Raw genomic sequence first — 19,102 nt, 5'->3', positions numbered from 1 at the left:
ATCATATTTATGTATTACTAAATTTAAATAGGTATTGATCAATCTTTAAAGGCCTACTGAAACCCACTACTACCGACCACGCAGTCTGATAGTTTATATATCAATGATGAAATCTTAACATTGCAACACATGCCAATACGGCCGGGTTAACTTATAAAGTGCAATTTTAAATTTCCCGCTAAACTTCCGGTTGAAAATTCCTTTGGAGGATGACTTATGCGCGTGACGTAGCCAGTTTAACAGAGGTATGGCTTCCCCATTGAAGCCAATACGAAATAGCTCTGTTTTCATCTCATTATTCCACAGTATTCTGGACATCTGTGTTGGTGAATCTGTTGCAATTTGTTCATTGCATTATGGAGAAAGAAGCTGAGCAAGCAAAGAAGAAAGTTGTCGGTGCGAAGCGGAGTATTTTGCGAGGGAAGTCAGCACCACAACACAGTCGGTGTTTCATTGTTTACATTCCCGAAAGATGCAGTCAAGATCGAATAACTCGGACAACAGAGACTCTTACCAGGAGGACTTTGATTTGGATACACAGACGCAGACGCGATACCGTGAGTACGCAGCTGCGCTTCCAAACATTTGATCGCTTGCTATAACTAGCTCGAGCTAGTAGCTAGGAGCTAGCATAACAAACACCTAGGTGTTTGTTATTAAAAAAAAAAACGAGAGCTCCCGCGTTTTCTTGTCACACATCATCATAATAACAATAATTTTATTTTTTATTTTTTTTATTTTTATTGTATTTAGTTTCTTTTAAATTCAGTATAGAATTATTAATTATTAATGATTAATTTGTGGCATATTAAATATAAGCCTGGTTGTGTTGTGGCTAATAGAGTATATATATGTATTGTGTTTATTTACTGTTGTAGTCATTCCTAGCTTAATATCAGGTCCCACCCGCGCCCTTCCAAACATTTGATCGCTTGCCCGTACGTGCGTGTCACGTACGTAACTTTGGTTAAATATATATGCTTTATGAACCTTGGGTTAGGTGAACGGTCCTTTGGGCTGAGTGAGTGTGTGTGTTGTGCAGGTGTTTGAATTGTATTGGCGGGTTATATAGACGGGATCCCGTCCATATAACCCGCTCGAGCTATAACTAGCTCGAGCTAGTAGCTAGGAGCTAGCATAACAAACACCTAGGTGTTTTTATGCGGGATTAATTTGTGGCATATTAAATATAAGTCTGGTTGTGTTGTGGCTAATAGAGTATATATATGTCTTGTGTTTATTTACTGTTGTAGTCATTCCCAGCTGAATATCAGGTCACCCCCGGCTCTCACAGCATCTTCCCTATCTGAATCGCTTCCACTCCCCACTAGTCCTTCACTTGCACTTTCCTCATCCACAAATCTTTCATCCTCGCTCAAATTAATGGGGAAATTGTCACTTTCTCGGTCCGAATCTCTCTCACTTCTGGCGGCCATCACTGTAAACAATAGGGAACTTTGCGTATATGTTCACCCGACTACGTCACGCTACTTCCGGTAAGGGCAAGCCTTTTTTTTTTATCTGATACCAAAAGTTGCAATCTTTATCGTCGTTGTTCTCTACTAAATCCTTTCAGCAAAAATATGGCAATATCGCGAAATGATCAAGTATGACACACAGAATAAATCTGCTATCCCCTTTTAAATAAAAAAAAATCATTTCAGTAGGCCTTTAAGCTGTTTGTATCTGATTTCAGTTTGCTTTTGACATCTTATTTAGAATTTTAGTTGAAACTTTTACAACCTTGTGTTGCGCTCATGATGGCGTAACCAAACTAGATTTATTTTAATGATCCGTTGTGTCCTTGGGCAAGACACTTCACCCTTGCTCCTGATGGCTGCTGGTTAGCGCCTTGCATGGCAGCTCCCGCCATCAGTGTGTGAATGTGTGTGTGAATGGGTGAATGTGGAAATACTGTCAAAGCGCTTTGAGTACCTTGAAGGTAGAAAAGCGCTATACAAGTATAACCCATTTATCATTTATCTTATTTTGAATATGTATTCCCTTTTTTACATTTAGTATATTTATATATTCATTTATAAACATTGAATACATTTCAAATATCAATACAATGAAATTGCCTTCATCTTATAGGGTAATGTTTAGTTACACCAAGTCATGAGCGTAACACTAAGCTTCATCACTTTGACTTGTAATATCTCTAATTCTGGTGGTGTTTTATGCTTTTTTCTTTTTGGAACATGTACTATACATATAATACAATAAAGTCCCATATAAAATTATGTTTTTTGCAATACTTTAATTTTGCCTTTGAAAGTAAAACTCCAATGTCCATTAGTGGAGCTGTATTGAAAGTAACACTCCAATGTCCATTAGTGGAGCTGTACACACACATATCTATATCTATATATATATATATATATATATATATATATATATATATATATATATATATATATCTATATCTATATCTATATCTATATCTATATATATATATATATATATATATATATATATACATATATATATATATATAATATGTGTATGTGTGTGTGTGTGTAAATATTATAATAATATAATGGTTATATAATTGAATATTAAGATTATGTAAAAGTTCAACTCCTACCTTGTTTACTTTGACCTCCTTAAAAGTTTTGTAATCAATGAGAAATATCAAGTAGCTAAAAGTCAAACATGGATAAGTGTGGAGAGAGTGTTTTGCATTTTTCCCATTTTTATGGTGTCTGACATGTTTTTATAATATCCACTATGTTCATATTTTTTACCATAAACAAGTATTTCAAAGAGCAAATAATAGTGCAGCAACATTTACTGTTTCAAGCAAATATTTAAAAGAATAACTTATAGTTGATGTCTTTAAAGTAGCAAAGTAAACATCTGGTGTAATAAGTATAAAACAATAATATACACTTTAGTGTCTTTTAATTTTTACTTTATGGGAAGCAGTAGTCATTTTTCATATCAGTCTGTAAAATGTTGTTTCTCAAAAAAAGTAAACTAGCAATTCGACAACCTTTATTTAACCAGATAAGAAACCCATTGAGATCAAGATCTCTTTCACAAGGGTGACCTGGCCAATAGGTCAACAGCACATGTCACAGAGCAGTTTCAGAAATGTAATACTTTAAGACATACATTTTAAAATGCATCAAACGGAACTGTAAAACCATTAACAATTGAGATCTAAAAACACAGGCACTGTGCAAACGTCTCACGCTGGCCCTAGACCAAATTTTTTTAGCCCAAGTCAAAAAGTTTGGACACCCTGTTCCAGATCAATAGCAAGGCCTAGCGACGTCTGTGTGATTTTGTGACGTGTGTGCGTTGTCAAGGAGGTGATTACTGATGAGCGTGTGGTGGCCATGATGAAAGCTGCCATCCGAGACACTCAGGACATGCCCATGTTTGTAAGTGCACACCTCAGCAAGCCTTTAAATGTCTTTTGAGTCCAACTGACGCCTGCCCGGTCCACCAGGAGCCAAAGATGACCCGATCCAGACTGAAGACGGCGGTCCAGCAGGGACAGGTGATGAACCCCTCCTCACCCGACAAGCTGCGGAACACCTGCGCACCAACATGACTTAAAAACTGCTGTCCGTTTGTTTTTTTTGTTTTTTTACAGTGCCTCAGCTGGAGTTTGTCTGCAGAAAAGACCTTGCTGGTAAAACATCACAGCAGCGCCATTAGCAGTGATCACATGACTCAAGTTTGTTTGTGTCTCAAAGCAACCTCACTTCCTCAACGTTGATCTTGAGGAAGACGAAGACTCATCAGATGAGGAGTACTGTCCAGACGAGGAAGATGAGGACACGGCTGAAGAGGTAAGTGGGTTTGTCACACGTTTTAACGATGGCTAATGAACCTAGAATCAAAATGTTTACCGTATTTACCGGACTATAGAGCGCACCGGTATATAACCCTCACCCACTCAATTTTAGAATAAATAGTTTTCCATATATTAGCCTCACTGGACTATTAAGCTATACTGGACGGCATAGCTCGGTTGGTAGAGCGGCCGTGCCAGCAACTTGAGGGTTGCAGGTTCGATCCCCGCTTCCGCCATCCTAGTCACCGCCGTTGTGTCCTTGGGCAAGACACTTTACCCACCTGCTCCCAGTGCCACCCACACCGGTTTAAATGTAACTTAGATATTGGGTTTCACAATGTAAAGCGCTTTGAGTCACTTGAGAAAAAGCGCTATATAAATGTAATTCACTTCACTTCACTAAGTTGCAGATATATACGTTGTAAAATGAGTTATTTACACAAAAAAATTGTATTTACATATTTGTTTCCAAACAGTGTCTGTAACACGGCAGTAAAACGGCTGATCAAACAAAACAGAAGTCACGGTCATGGACCCACTAGCTGCGGAAACTAGCTCTCCAAACCGCTTAACGTCTCCACGGAGACGTTTTGGTGAATTTACAAAACTGACACCATACAAAAAGAATGCCACATTGTAAGTTGAAAATAGTAACACAAACACTCGTAAATGTGCGTATTAGCTAATGCTAGCGATGCTAGCGTCATTACATTACGCATGAATATGCATGAAAACACTCCTACAGACAGCACACATGGGACGGTTTTGTAGGTAAGAATTGTTTTAGTTCTATTGTAAAACTCACAAATGTTGCTTGGAGTGAGGAACTAAGAATCTATATGTGTAGAAACGCTATGCATGACCAGAAGATGGAACGGCACTTCTACTTCTGGTTGAAAGCACTAAATAGATGGACACTGCAGCACCTGCAGTGAGCAAACTTGTCCAAAAGATGGCACCATAGCACAAACAATAACACACATTTACAGTGTATTTGCTTCTTCTTCTTTTTTTAATTATTTGCATTATGGCCGTAAGCAAAGAAAAATCCTTAAATTAGCCGCACCGTTTTATAAGGCAAAGTGTAGGAAAAAAGGAGCGGCTTATAGTCTGGACTTTACGATACATAAATGTTTGTAATAGAGATCAACTGATTATCGGCCGGGCTGATTATTAAAGCCGATATTTGGCATTTTGACAGATATCTATATTGTTTTTTTGTTATCAGTATTGGCCCCTTTTTTACAACTACAACAACTACATCAGCAGATACAAACTATACACACACGATACCAATATTTAATAATTTACAAAATAAATATTTAGTGAAGTAGATAGTAATAACCACTGCTCAAGCACCAGCCCTTTTGCCCTGCATTTGAAAAGTTATCCCAATCTTGTATTTATTTAATCAATTTAAAAGAAACAAATTTCAAATACGTTTTGATATCTGAATTATTTTCCGGTTTGTTTGATTGCAGCGCTCACACGGCGATGCCGTTCTACCGTTTTGTCCTTCTCACAGAGCTGGTTTCCCACAGTATGTCTCCTTTGCGTCCCTGTCAAAACTTAAACATTTTTGCCGGGAAATCCAGGTTTTGTCCTTCTTTCCTGGCGGTTTGTCGGTCCCGTTTAGTTTGTTTTCGCTACTGCGGCGATGGAGTCGGTCGACAAGCCTCCTTTCGCAACACTCTGAGCATGGGCTCATTAAAGGAGCGCCACAAGTTTCATGTTCCATGATTCGATCAAATACATGGATGGACATAAGGACGACAAAAAATACATCTCTGACAAAAATACACATTTTGTGTAAATATCTTGACAAATAAGAGATTGTTATATATGTAAAGAAGAGCAGGCAGCAGCTCACACATTCAAAAGTTGACATACACTTGTGAAGGACATAATGTTATGGCTGTCTTTGAGTTTCCAATCATTTCTACAACTCTTATTTTTTTGTGATAGAGTGATTGGAGCACATACTTGTTTGTCACAAAAAACATTCATGAAGTTTGGTTCTTTTATGAATTTATTATGGGTCTACTGAAAATGTGACCAAATATATAACATTAATATAATAAACAACTTCAAGATTGTTCCTGCTGTTTACTGATGTATACTATTCATTTAAATAACTTTTACTGCAAATTAATATCAACTACAGATATCGGCTATCAACCTTTTTGACTAGTAGTAATCAATTTTGGCCTTGGAAAAAATATATTGGTTGCTCTCTAGTTTGTCAGTCTTGATTGTATAATTGTGTGTGTGTGCATGCTCGCAGTCTTTCCTCAGTGATGGTGACATCATTTCCCCTCCCAAAGTTGAACAGTCCAAAATGCTGCTTGAAGGCCTGCAGGTCCGTCACAATGCCCACACTTCATTGTTTGAAAATGGAATAGATCCCATCAAATGACGCCCTGCTTTTTAGTGCTCCCCAAGACACTTGACGTCCACTCCGCAATACAACTTCCCGGACGCCTGCGGCCCCTCCTTCCTGGAGAGACTGAACGCCGTGGAGGAGGAGCTAGACTGCGGTCCCGCTTATACGACATTTTCGGTTCGTTTGAATGTGCGATTAGATGATACGACGACTTCTGCCAAGTCTAATCTGTGTTTGCAGTCCCACAGGACCGAGGAGGAAGACGAAGGCTCCAGCGGTCTGGCTTTCCGCACACGCTCCAAACTTCGCCTGGTGAATGTTCCTCTAGAGCAGTTGGAGGCAGAGCTTCTCGCCCCCGATATCACAGCAGACATGTATGAGCAAAGCCCTCCGCAGCAGGAGGAAGACCGCCACTGGACGTGCTGGCTGCAGGGCCTCATGGCCCCAGACAATGAAGGTTTGTGGTTTGACAAATACAGTACGTGTGGTCCTCGGCCTCCATAAGGGGTGTCCAAACTTTTCCCACTGAGGGCCGCACACTGAAAAATTAAAGCATACAATATATATAGTTTTTAAACTCCCGGGGACCATGAAGCGTCTCAGTCATGAAAATGTCATTTTATATTTGTCAAATTTCAGATATATCTGTCGACATTATATTACATTTTTTAATGTTTTATTCCCTTTTTTGTTAAAGAAAACCCTGTTTTTATAGCAAAATATGCAATATTTTCCCCAAAAAAATATTTAAAAGTGGAATATTTGATGTGAATTAATTGAAGCGTTAAATAGGTCAATAATTCATAACATTGATTTTGAGTCATTATTATTTTAAAAATAAAAATAAAATACCATTAAAATTCTTACGCATCTAAAAGGGCCTCACTCATATAAGTATTAAATATAGTTTATACATTTTAACATTTTTAAACTTTCAACTTTTTTAACACTCAAGATCAACTTTAGATCAATCAATCAATCAATGTTTATTTATATAGCCCTAATCCATCCTTCAGTTATAACTTTTTAATATTATTTTATGTTTTTTTGTTTATGCCCTTTTTCTTCATGGCAAACAGACAAAATGCGCAATATTTTCCCCCAAGATTTTTCTAAGTAGAAAATTTAAAGTGAAGTAATTGGCGCATTAAATAGGTCAATAATTCATAACAACATTGATTTTGATTCATTATTATTAAAAAAAAATCCACTAAAATTGTAAGGGATCCAAAAGGGCCCCACTCATATACGGTAAGTGTTAAAAATAAATACATTTAAAACATTTTTTTTTTACTTTAAACACTTAAATCTCTCGATCAACTTCAGATCCATCAATCATAAATATTTATTAGTCTTGTTTTTTTTGGTTTGTTATTTTTTTTGCCTTTTTGTCATTGAAAACTTTGTTTTTTATGGAAAACACAAAATATGCAATATTTTCCCCAAAAAATATTTCAGAGTTGAATATTTAAAGTGGAGTAGTTGGAGCCTTAAATAGGTCAAACATTCATAACATTGATTTTTATTCATTATTATTTTTTGAGTGATGACCGTTTTGAAGGAAAAAAGAGCATGCGTGGCAGTTCTGTTATGAGAGGCAACATTTTCTTGTTACATTTCACCTCTATGCTCTTGTATTCCACTTTTTAATGTTTATTTTGTAACAGCATTATTAGAATGTGTTGCGGGCCGGTAAAAAATTATCTGCATGTTGCAAATGGCCCCCGGGCCGCACTTTAGACACCCATGGTCTACTTTCTAGTTTGGTTCCTACGACTGTGATGTGGAAGTTGGGTCTTATAACTAAATGTGCATCTAAGTCAGTCACAATACATGAAGTACATATACTGTAACAGTACTGCAATATCAGGATGAAATGAAACCGTAATAAAAACATACTTTTATACACACACACACACACACACACACACATAAGCTTGCTGTATTCTTCTGAGTGCTGCTACACCTCGTTCTTGAGAAAATCAAACAATTACGTTTTGAATTAATTTACATGAGAGCCTCTTTAAGGACGTAACGCGGAACGCTGTAAACTTCAGTTTGTCTTGGTTGTCCTCTTGAAGGAAATTAATGTATTAATAGATACAATTGTGTATAGGAAAGGTTGTGAATACGTGTTAGTTTCATGTATTCATTAATGTCGTTTTATATTATCAGCATCTTCAGGAAAACTGTACTTGAGGACTTTTTCAAGGCTGGGCTTGTTTGCTTCTGCAGAGGATGCAGATGATGACGATGATCCGGAGTACAACTTCCTCGATGACCTGGATGAACCCGATCTGGAGGACTACAGGACAGACCGGGCGGTCCAGATCACCAGTAAGCTTTGTTGACGACGCCCACGTCCGCACCGTTAGCATGTCAGCACTGTTGCAGGGTTTCCGCGGGTCATTAAAAAACATTAATAGTCATGACATGGATTTTGCAAAAATTAAGGCCTTAAATGGCATTAAAAAAACATTAAATTCAATGTGCAGAGGCATGAAAAAAGTTTCGTGCGGTGGAATCACGCATGAGCTAATCACAGTCGGCAATTACTGTAAAGGCAGGGAGCAGGTAACAGTGCCGAATATCTTTGGCGTGAAAAACAAAGCAGCTTGACAACGCCGCCACAACTGGCAGCTGATGCTACCAATACAGACAGACAAATAAATAAATAAAAACATTTTTTCAGATTAAACAGTCTTATGAGCCAATTGTAATTCACTACAAAGCAAAAGTTAATGTAAACCTTTCAACTATTCAAGATTATCATTGTCAAATGCCTAAAATTGTGTCTATACAAACAGCTTTTGGCTATATATGATAACTATCTGCAGTAGGACATGGGCATTACATTTGTATTAAGTGGCATTAAAAATCATTAAATTAGACATGCTGATACCTGCAGAATCCCTGTGTTAGCATATCATTAGTGTTAGCATATTAAAATAGAATATAATTATATTTTCCAACAAAATTAGTTTTCAGAACAGGAAGACTGATGGGTCACCACAAGGGCAGTGCCCCGGGAAAAAGGTAAACATGGTGCAAAGAGTAGGAGGCTAAGCCAAGCCCCTGGAGGGACTCAGTTTGAGACCACAAAAAACCCTCAAGCAACAATCAGCACATAAGAGCACACATTTACAACACAAAAAAACTAGAGACTTGTAACGGGGGCTAGTGGTGGAATCCGGCACAAAGCGCAGCCATCAGTGTGCTGCTCCTTAGTCCATCATATTGGTTAGGGCAAGCGTACACATTCCAATGGTGTGTGTGCTTTAGTTGTCTGTTCTGGCTCTCAAATCGATCATAATATTGCCTTGCAGAGCAAATAGCTTCTCCAAGATGTTATCCAATTTGCGATTTAGTTCAGAATTCGTCAAAGTTTGAGTTGAGTCCCGCTGCCATCGCCTTCAGCATTTGTTGGTAAACCAGAGCAACGCTCACTCCAATCAGCAGATGGCCTGTTATCACAGTTCCAAATAGATAGATATCTTCAATGTCTTTGATGGGAAAAATCGCCAGGCATACGACCCTCCACTTCTCCCAAGAGTCCCTCACGTATACAGCAGAAAACGCTCCGTCACGACTGGTAGGTTTACCGCGAACCTGAGCTTCTTGTCAAGAAGAATTTGTCAAATGAGTTGAGAGACCAGTTTATCAATTCCATGTTTTAGATTTCAGTGCTGTTATGTCAGCACTGTTAGCATATCAGCACTGTTGAAGAGTCAGAATGGTTAGCATCTCAGCATTGTTAGAACATCAGCACAATTAGCATGTCAGCAGAGACGTTGAAGTCCAAATCATTTGTACAAAAAAGAAACAAACATATATTCTTTGAAAAAATGTGCTGATAACAGTAAATATACATCTTTAGATTAGCATGGGTGGGCAGGATTTAAAAGAAGATTAGCGTTCGATTTTTTTTTTAGCATATTTCTCATATTTGCTTAACAGCCTTTGGCCTGATGAGAGTTATTTTTCTTTGGAACATTTCCACACTAGCTGGGAAAGTAATAACTATGCTCTTGTTAACTCTTCTTCTGCAATCATCTCTGTGTTTGTGTTGTTTGCAGAGAGAGAGGTGAATGAGCTGCTGGAGGAGCTCTTCGACACAGTGAGTTCAACTTGGGGCCTGTCTGCACGTAGCAAGGACAAGTGTTTGTGTTGACTAGAGGAGGGAGCGGACATCTTTTATTGCTTCTTAATGGTCATTTTTAACTACACTTTTCATTAATCACCGAGGATCCATGGGTGCACCAGGTGCAGCGTTTGGCTCATTTCCATCCTTCAAATGCACTTTCTTGACACCACCTAACATACTATACACATCATAATCTCAACCACAGCACTGAATTCCAGCCATTTGTGAGGCTGACAGAAAAGATTCACTGTATCGGATCGATAAGGAAATCAGTGGTATCACACATCACCAGAGACCAACGAACATTTGACCTCATGGTAACACTGTCATGTCAATTTTTGTCAGGTTTTACAAGCTATATTTTTAACAAGTATGGGATTATGCATCTATCTATGTATGTATATATATATATATATATATATATATATATATATATATATATATATATATATATACATACACAATCATATATGTATATACATATGAATGTTTATTTATATAAACAAACAAGCAGCGGTGTTATTTGAATATTTGCAATGACAAGGAGAGGCCAGCTAAACACGGGTCCAATCGAATGATTCAGACAAAATAAGCAGTATACACTTGGACAGATGTTTGTACACACGTTTTGTGCTCTTCCTTTAGTTCTGCGATGGAGGCTAGAAGCTAAAATGCTAGCTTTGAAGTTGCCTTAATTTCTATCATTAGCCATATTTTGTCCACTTTGAAACCGTTTCATGTTGCTTGAGATGCTTACTTGTCTGTGCAGCTCCAGGAGCAGAAACCAGCTGAGGAAGAGGAGGAGCCGCCAGCTGAAGAGGAGGAGTCAGAGACTGGACCCAAATTCAATGTCCCTCAGGCTTTGTGGTAACCGTGCACTGCTTATTAATATCCTGTATGATGCATGAATGGCGGGTCTCAAGTAGGTTGTGAGAAGGTCCTCCTGTTGGGACGGTCCAGCAGAGATGTGCTGTGACCGTTTGGGTCAGGAGGAAGAAAAAAGTCCTCCTGTGCAGCTTCTTCAAACAGGCTAGAAGAAGAATTGAGCTTGAGAGGAAACACATCAAAGCCTGCTCTTTACTGGTCATGATCAGTCTAATTACTCACTATAAGATAGCTTATGTTTATGCATTGTTTGGCTGGAGTGATAGGAGCCATGCCTATAAAGTATGTTATGTTTATGTGTTGTTTGGCTGGAGTGATAGCACTAATGCCTATAAAGTATGTTATGTTTATGTGTTGTTTGGCTGGAGTGATAGCACTCATTCCCATTTTCTGCTGTTTGAAGCTTTGAGCCACCGTTAGCTGGCATGCTAACAGAGCGACGGCGGGCAGTTCGGGAGCAGTACCAAGCTCTGCAGCACAAGAGAGCCCTGCAGGACACCACCAATCACCCTAACGACAAGATGAGGGACACACCAACCCCACAGTCCACCTGGGTGCTTCAGAGCCAAGTCTACCCCAGCCTCCACTTGGACTCTCGCCAAAAACAGCAACTCCAACAGCAAATCCAGCAGGTGAGTTGTCACCGATCTTGCACTGGATCCAGTATTTTCAAGCAATTATGTTGTCTTTCAGCATGTGCAGCTGCTGACAGAAGTTCATGTGCTCTGTCGTGGTGTCAGCGTTATGCAACACGAAGAGTCCGTCACCAAGCACTTCTTGGTTAGTCAAGTAGACCAGTGTTTTTCAACCTTTTTTGAGGCAAGGCACATTTTTTTTTATTTAAAAATCCGCAGTCACACCACCACCAGAAAACGTTAAAAAATGAAACTCCACCCGGTCCTCCTCGTGCCTTATTTTGAGTTTGTTGGTGTTTTCCTGTGTGTAGTGCTTTAGTTCTTGTCTTGTGCTGTTATTTTGGTGTTTTCCTGTTGCAGTTTCATGTCTTCCTTTTAGCGCTATTCCCCGCACCTGCTTTGTGTTAGCAAGCAAGGCTATTTAAGTTGTTGCTATTCTTCATTGTGGGGACATTGTTGATTGTCATGTCATGTACGGATGTACTCTGCTCCACACGCTGCAAGTTTTTGCTGTCGTCCAGCATTCTGTTTCTGTTTACTCTGTAGCCAGTTCAGTTTTACTGTCATTTTACATAGCCATCCCTATGCTTCATTGCCTTTTCCTTTCCCTTTTGTTAATTTTTGGCTTAAGCATTACATACCTTTTTACCTGCACGCTGTGCTCTGGATATTGGGATCACAGTTCCACAACCGAGTTCTACACAGCACGGACACTAAGGAACGGCACAGTATTTGCAGATTATATTTATTGATTTGCAAAAAAAAATTTTTTTGACCAATTAGGTGAAGTTGCATAATTTCCCACAGCACACCAGACAATATCTCACGGCACTAGTGTGCCGCAGCACAGTGGTTGAAAATCACTGACATAGACAACAGCTGTTTGTGTCTCCCCCACACCCCAAAAAAACCCCTGATGTAAACAAAGTTATTTGTCCAGGAGGAGCTGCAGCGCTTTGCCCTGCGTCAGGAGCAGCTGTTCCATGCCACTTCTTTTCGAGCGTGCAACCTGCAAGGAGCGCTGGACCTACTTCAGGAAGTGGAGCAGCAAGTAGACGTGCCGCCTCTCCCACCGGCCCCACCCGCCACGTCCAAACGCTGGCTTCCCAAGATGACCCCGTCGTCCACCCCCGGTGAGGACAGAGGTGGGACACATTTGATTTTTCATGCTGACGTTTCTCTCCCGTTTAGGCCGCACCTTCCATGTACTGCCCTCTGACACCGCCTGGCTTTTTGCAACCCGACCGGTCTTCCTCTATCCACAACTACTTCCTGTTTGCAGCCTGGATCCCGCCCAGCACACCTCGCCTTATCGGAGTACTTTTACCGCAGGAGAAGATGGGTAATACAGCCACATCTTGTTCAAATACACTCAGGTTCCATCTTAAAGAGCTTGTTTTGCATTGTTTGCATATTGCAAAAAGCAATATGCCGATGCAACACGAAACACATAATACAACAAACAATACAGCTCGTAACCAATGTACAGAGCTATCCCATTTATTACAGTCTGTTATTCAGTCCCTTCAGGATTTTGCAGGGTTTTTTTTATTATTGCGGCCTAAAAATGCCTAAAATTTCTAAATGTTGCGTATAACATTGAATCAACTTGTGAATTTGTTATCAATGTTTTAAGGGTTCTTGTGATATTAAAGGGGAACTGCACTTTTTGGGAACTTTCCCTATCATTCACAATCCTTATGTAGGACAAGAACTAGAGATGTCCGATAATATCGGACTGCCGATATTATCGGCCAATAAATGCCTTAAAATGTAATATCGGAAATTATCGGTATCTGTTTCAAAAAGTAAAATTTATGACTTTTTATACCCCTCTGTACGGAGTGGTACACGAACATAGGGAGAAGTACAGAGCGCCAATAAACCTTAAAGGTACTGCCTTTGCGTGTCGGGCCAATCACATAATATCTACGGCTTTTCACACACACAAGTGAATGCAAATCATACTTGGTCAACGGCCATTCAGGTCACACTGAGGGTGGCCGTATAAACAACTTTAACACTGTTACAAATACGCGCCACACTGTGAACCCACACCAAACAAGAATGACAAACTTATTTCGGGAGAACATCCGCACCGTAACACAACATAAACACAACAGAACAAATACCCAGAACCCCTTGCAGCACTAACTCTTCCGGGACGCTACAATATACACACCCCCTACCCCCACACCTCAACCCCGCCCCCTCAACCTCCTCATGCTCTCTCAGGGAGAGCATGTCCCAAATTCCAAGCTGCTGTTTTGAGGCATGTTAAAAAAAAAAAGCACTTTTTGACTTCAATAATAAATATGGCAGTGCCATGTTGGCATTTTTTTCCATAACTTGAGTTGATTTATTTTGGAAAACCTTGTTACATTGTTTAATGCATCCAGCGGGGCATCACACCAAAATTAGGCATAATAATGTGTTAATTCCACGACTGTATATATCGGTATCGGTTGATATCGGGATCGGTAATTAAGAGTTGGACGATATCGGAATATCGGATATCGGCAAAAAAGCCATTATCGGACATCTCTAACAAGAACACATGTTTTTAAAAAAAAATACATTCTAACTCGTAAATAGATGCGAGCAAATGTCGGCTAACAATGGAGTCAATAAAGCGCTTTAAAGAAGATCCAAAAACCCACATCAAGGTTTTATATACATGCTGTAAGAATATATGTAATGTAGTAACATTCATAATATTATGTAATATTTACGTATTTTGCTCATTTTAAGCATATGGCAGCAAATTAATTTCACAGACGTATCACGACGTTCACGTTTCTTTCAACAACAACACTACTAAACATGGCCGACTTCATGTGAGACAACAAAGACTACTTTGGTTCTAATGATGATCCAGAAACTTCTATTTTTGATCCTGAATGTAAGGAGGATGATCTACAAGTTTTAGAAGCTGTGTGATACACAGATGCAGCTTTAGTGAAACACTCAGCATCATGTAACAGTATTGCTAAGTGCTATCTGAACATAATAAAACAATCACTTACTGTACAATGTCTGCTCTCACTGGGATACAGACTGATAGGATGTTGATATCTTCCCATTAAGATGAAGAATTCATCATAATCCTCACAAAGGCTTAAAAAAAATGTGCTGCAATGTGCCATCTCCGGGTCTAAGTTGGATGTCAAAGTTGACCAACATCTCGGATTATGTCCAAAACCTTCTATCTTGGTGAGAGGCATGATTTATAATGTAGAATTAATTTTCAGTGACTCAATATGTCAATATAGCAGCATAAGCTAGTTAGCTCTCTGTGATCACGGCGCTGCTAAAAGTAGTTCCTCGACATTAGCGCTTATATTTACAATATTGTTTATACTTGGTTAATATTCAGATCACGGCATGTAAAGGGAGTTGCCGGTTTTTTGTATGTTATTTAGAGAACTTTTTGAGCGCAAAAAACTACTCCCATTAGCTGCATTGTTAGCCACCTTGTATGTGCTGTATTTTACGACTTTGAATGCATAAAAAAAGAAAAACGTATGTGTTTTCCTCTTACATAATGATTGTGAATGATAGGCAAATTCCAAACAAAGGTGCAGTTCCCCTTTAACCTCATAAGTTGGAAAACAAATACTGATATTGTTGTTTTCCTTATTTGGTACCGCACATACTTAAAAGTAGATGCTAGATATCAGTAAATGCGCTTACACAAAGGTCATTGTCAAAATACTGTAGTGCTTTATTTCATTATAGCTAATAATAATTACGGAAAAAAGGTCACTAAAGGCTTCATTTTTTCCACTCTCTGCTCTGTCGTAGGCAGTTTCAGACATTCTCACACTTAAAAAGTGTTTGTGAACAATTGAAAGTGAACTATAGCGGTAATTTTTGTTGGTAAATGAGAGATGATGAGAGATTATCATCACACTTCAACATCTCGGTCATTAAAATGCTGCCTCTATGCTAGATCAGCATTGCAAATAAAAACATATGTTCTTAACTATCTCACCATGGATAAATAAAGCCTAAATGAATACACGTAGTAGATGCGAGGGGACGACAATTGTGCCGTTAAAGAGTTGTTATATTTTTATGTTGTTGTCCTGCTTCGTCTACACAACACCAAAGATACATTTTGATTAGACAAATGTGCGGAGGATTGGTCGTTGGTTGGTTGAATTTGGGTGAATTGGCGCTATCGCGACATCACAAATTCCTAAAGGTACTGATTATCATTATTTTTATTTCGTGATAAAAAAGCTCAAGCAGATAGAGAGCTTTTGTGAAATTTAGCGTCGATGGTGAGAATGTATTCCATCCATCCATTTTCTACCGTTTGTCCCGTTCGGGGTCGCGGGGGGTGCCGGAGCCTATCTCAACTGCATTCGGGCGGTAAGCGGGGTACACCCTGGACAAGTCGCCACCTCATCACAGGGCCAACACAGATAGACCGACAACATTATTTCCCATCATATCTCTGCAGGCTGATTGTTTTGGCTTTGAAGCACTTTGAGGGAAGCGTGCAGCCAGACCATCTGATCAGCTCCCACTTGCTGTGCAAGAGCGCGTGGAACCTGAGGAAGCACATTCGGGAGATGAGCAGCTCCAGAGCGCGATGTGGCAACGTCATCAAGGTGAGCCTCAGATAAATGACGCTTGTCGAGGTCGACGTGTGGTGATCTTGGTGTGGTCGTTTCAGACGTTTGTAACAGAGCAGGTTGTCCCCGCCCTGCCACTGGCCTGTGGAAGAGTACAGCTTGGGGATCAGCGCCCCCCAGTGGACAGAGACCCCTCCATCATGCCAACTTGGCTGAAGGTGATAAAAACATTTTTGTTTTGTGTTTGCCGAACAGTGGTCATCCTACACAGTCCAGACCGGCACATGCCGGGCTCGAACTGGCAACCGCACGTTTCCGCAGTTTAAGGGGCTGTTTGCAACCTTGCGGTGCACCGCGTCTCACCAGTCCGCACGGCAAGTAACACGGCAGTAAAACGGCTGATCAAACAAAACAGCAGTCATCGTCATGGACCCACTAGCTGCGAAAGCTGGCTCTCCAATCAGCTAAACAGACTCAATAACTCCCCAGTGACGTTTTGGTGAATTTACGAAACTAAAACAATACAAAAAGAATGCCATTGTATGTTAATAATACTAACACAGAGACCCAAAAACTTGTTAGCATATTAGCTAATGTTAATGACGCCAGCTTGATTACATTACGATAGCACGTACAAATATGCATGAAAACACTTCTACAGACATCACAGATGGGACGGTTTACTAAGTAAGAATTGTTTTAGCTATATTGTAAAACTTGCATACGTTGCTCGGCGTGATGAATGAGCGAAAACGCTACGGACGATTACTTCCGGTTCAAGGAACGAAACACGAAGTACATTTTCAACCCACAGCACCTGCAGTGCGCAAACTCGTCCAAAATATGGTGGCATACCACATATAATAACACACCTTTTTAAGTGTTTCTGTCGGTGTTCTATGAAAAAGATTTGTTTAATATTAAACATTATGGCTGTCAGCAAAGAAAAATCCATAAATAATAACTAACCCGACTAAAGCCTCCAAAGCGAGTCCCTTTTCTCCCGGGGTTCCCATTTCTTCCTATTTTGTTGGTCTCATTCGGACCACTATGCTGTCCAGAATTCTGTCTTTGGCGGCTATTTAAAATGTGTCAATAGTGAGCCGTGATGTGGCTTTACTCCTCGCAAATAGTCCTTTATAGTCCACTGCGAATCCCTCCTTCTTTCCAGGCTGGTTTGTTGGCTTTTTGGACCCAGATTGAGTTGGCAAAATAGGCAAAACGAAGCACATGCTGCAGCACTGAGTGACAAGCCAGTGGTGTCCTGTGCAGCAGGTGACAAGGGGGGCTCTGCCTCATCAACAATGCTGTGTCCTGCTTTTTGCCTGTAGGCGTGATAGAAATGACTGACTGAACGAAGCATTTGTGCACGGAGGCCTATTTGGCCCGAGCGAAAAGTTCGTAAATCGAACTGTTCGTAAATAGAGGGGGTCATAAATGGAGGTTCCACTGTAGTAGCCTTCTCAAAGATACACGTACCTGCTGTCTGATGACATCATCTGTCTTCCAGAACAGCCAAGAGATCCTCCAGAAGACAAAGCTGAACATCTTTCCCCCACGTTATCCTCCATCCCTTCCCAGAGGCTGCACCCTTAGACTTTACCCCACTCGGGTGAAACAGTACTCACCCCGAGCTGCCCCTTCCCACAAACGCCTTTTTACCTTGGCCCACAATGGATCCCTGCAGCCGATCTGCCCTGCAGAAAGTCAGGGGGTTGGAGCGGCGAGGAGGCTCCCTCTCCATTCCTCTCTATCTACAACCTCAGTGGTTCCTTGCCCAGCTGCTTCGCTCAAGGCAAGCTACATCATCATCCAAAGGGAGCAGGCTTCGGAGAAACATATCTACAGTCTTCCCCCCGTGGAGCAAGAGGCAGCAGAGAGCCAGCACCACGTCCAAATCATGGCCGGAACGCAGGTGGACACGGCTTCACTGGTGGTGTGTGCACTCCATCCCACACACGACGATGCCAAGTGGGGATCGGGTGGAGAGGAGGGAAGACAAGATGGAGGACAGGGGGGAGACCAGGGTGGGGGAGGTCAGGGTGAGGATGGCGAAGGGAAAGAGGCAGGGGAAAGAGAGAATGACGATGTGGGAGGACAGGGGGGCCACGGGGGAGGGAAAGAGGAAGGTCAAGGGGACGACGATGAGGAGGAAGGAGAGGAGGAAGAAGGACAGGGAGGACGAGACCGAGAGAAGGACGACGATCAAGAGAGGCAAGAAGAGGACGAGGAGGACGACGAAGACTTTGATGACCTCACGCAAGATGAAGACGAGGAGGAAGTGATGTCATCTGCATCAGAGGAGTCCGTTCTGTCCGTTCCAGAGTTGCAGGTAGGACTACCTGGGTAACGTGTGACACCTGACAGATCAATAACAATTAAATTGATGCCATCATTGTATTGATAATGTCATCATAATATTAATGATGTTGTCATAAAACAATGTCATCATAATATTGATGATGTCATAAAATGTCATAACATTGATGATGTCATCAAAAAATTATCTCATCATAATATTGATGATGTCATCATTAAACAAAGTTATGATACTGATGTCGTCAAAACAATGTCATCATAATATTGATGTCATAATATTGATGATGTTGTCAAAACAATGTTGTCATAATATTGATGACGTCATCATAAAATAATGTCATAATC

The 19,102-nt window shown here is 40.4% G+C and overlaps 1 protein-coding gene across 1 annotated transcript in view; it reads left to right on the top strand.

The window, feature by feature from the left end:
* Nucleotides 1-19,102, top strand: part of gon4lb (gon-4 like b) — a 31,004-nt gene that overhangs the window by 2,651 nt on the left and 9,251 nt on the right. Inside the window, exons 4-20 of the mRNA XM_062028970.1 lie at nucleotides 3,315-3,389; nucleotides 3,458-3,508; nucleotides 3,605-3,643; nucleotides 3,708-3,803; nucleotides 6,093-6,167; nucleotides 6,240-6,368; nucleotides 6,432-6,648; nucleotides 8,427-8,528; nucleotides 10,268-10,308; nucleotides 11,105-11,202; nucleotides 11,624-11,852; nucleotides 11,914-12,000; nucleotides 12,796-12,988; nucleotides 13,047-13,197; nucleotides 16,324-16,474; nucleotides 16,540-16,656; nucleotides 17,949-18,770. Coding sequence (XP_061884954.1) covers nucleotides 3,315-3,389; nucleotides 3,458-3,508; nucleotides 3,605-3,643; nucleotides 3,708-3,803; nucleotides 6,093-6,167; nucleotides 6,240-6,368; nucleotides 6,432-6,648; nucleotides 8,427-8,528; nucleotides 10,268-10,308; nucleotides 11,105-11,202; nucleotides 11,624-11,852; nucleotides 11,914-12,000; nucleotides 12,796-12,988; nucleotides 13,047-13,197; nucleotides 16,324-16,474; nucleotides 16,540-16,656; nucleotides 17,949-18,770 — 2,673 coding nt within the window. The remainder of the gene's footprint in view (nucleotides 1-3,314; nucleotides 3,390-3,457; nucleotides 3,509-3,604; nucleotides 3,644-3,707; nucleotides 3,804-6,092; nucleotides 6,168-6,239; nucleotides 6,369-6,431; nucleotides 6,649-8,426; nucleotides 8,529-10,267; nucleotides 10,309-11,104; nucleotides 11,203-11,623; nucleotides 11,853-11,913; nucleotides 12,001-12,795; nucleotides 12,989-13,046; nucleotides 13,198-16,323; nucleotides 16,475-16,539; nucleotides 16,657-17,948; nucleotides 18,771-19,102) is intronic.

Source organism: Entelurus aequoreus, linkage group LG20 (assembly GCF_033978785.1).
Source record: "Entelurus aequoreus isolate RoL-2023_Sb linkage group LG20, RoL_Eaeq_v1.1, whole genome shotgun sequence".
Lineage (NCBI taxonomy): Eukaryota > Metazoa > Chordata > Actinopteri > Syngnathiformes > Syngnathidae > Entelurus > Entelurus aequoreus.
Note: the sequence above shows the minus strand (reverse complement) of the source record. Positions and strands in the feature narration are given on the sequence as shown.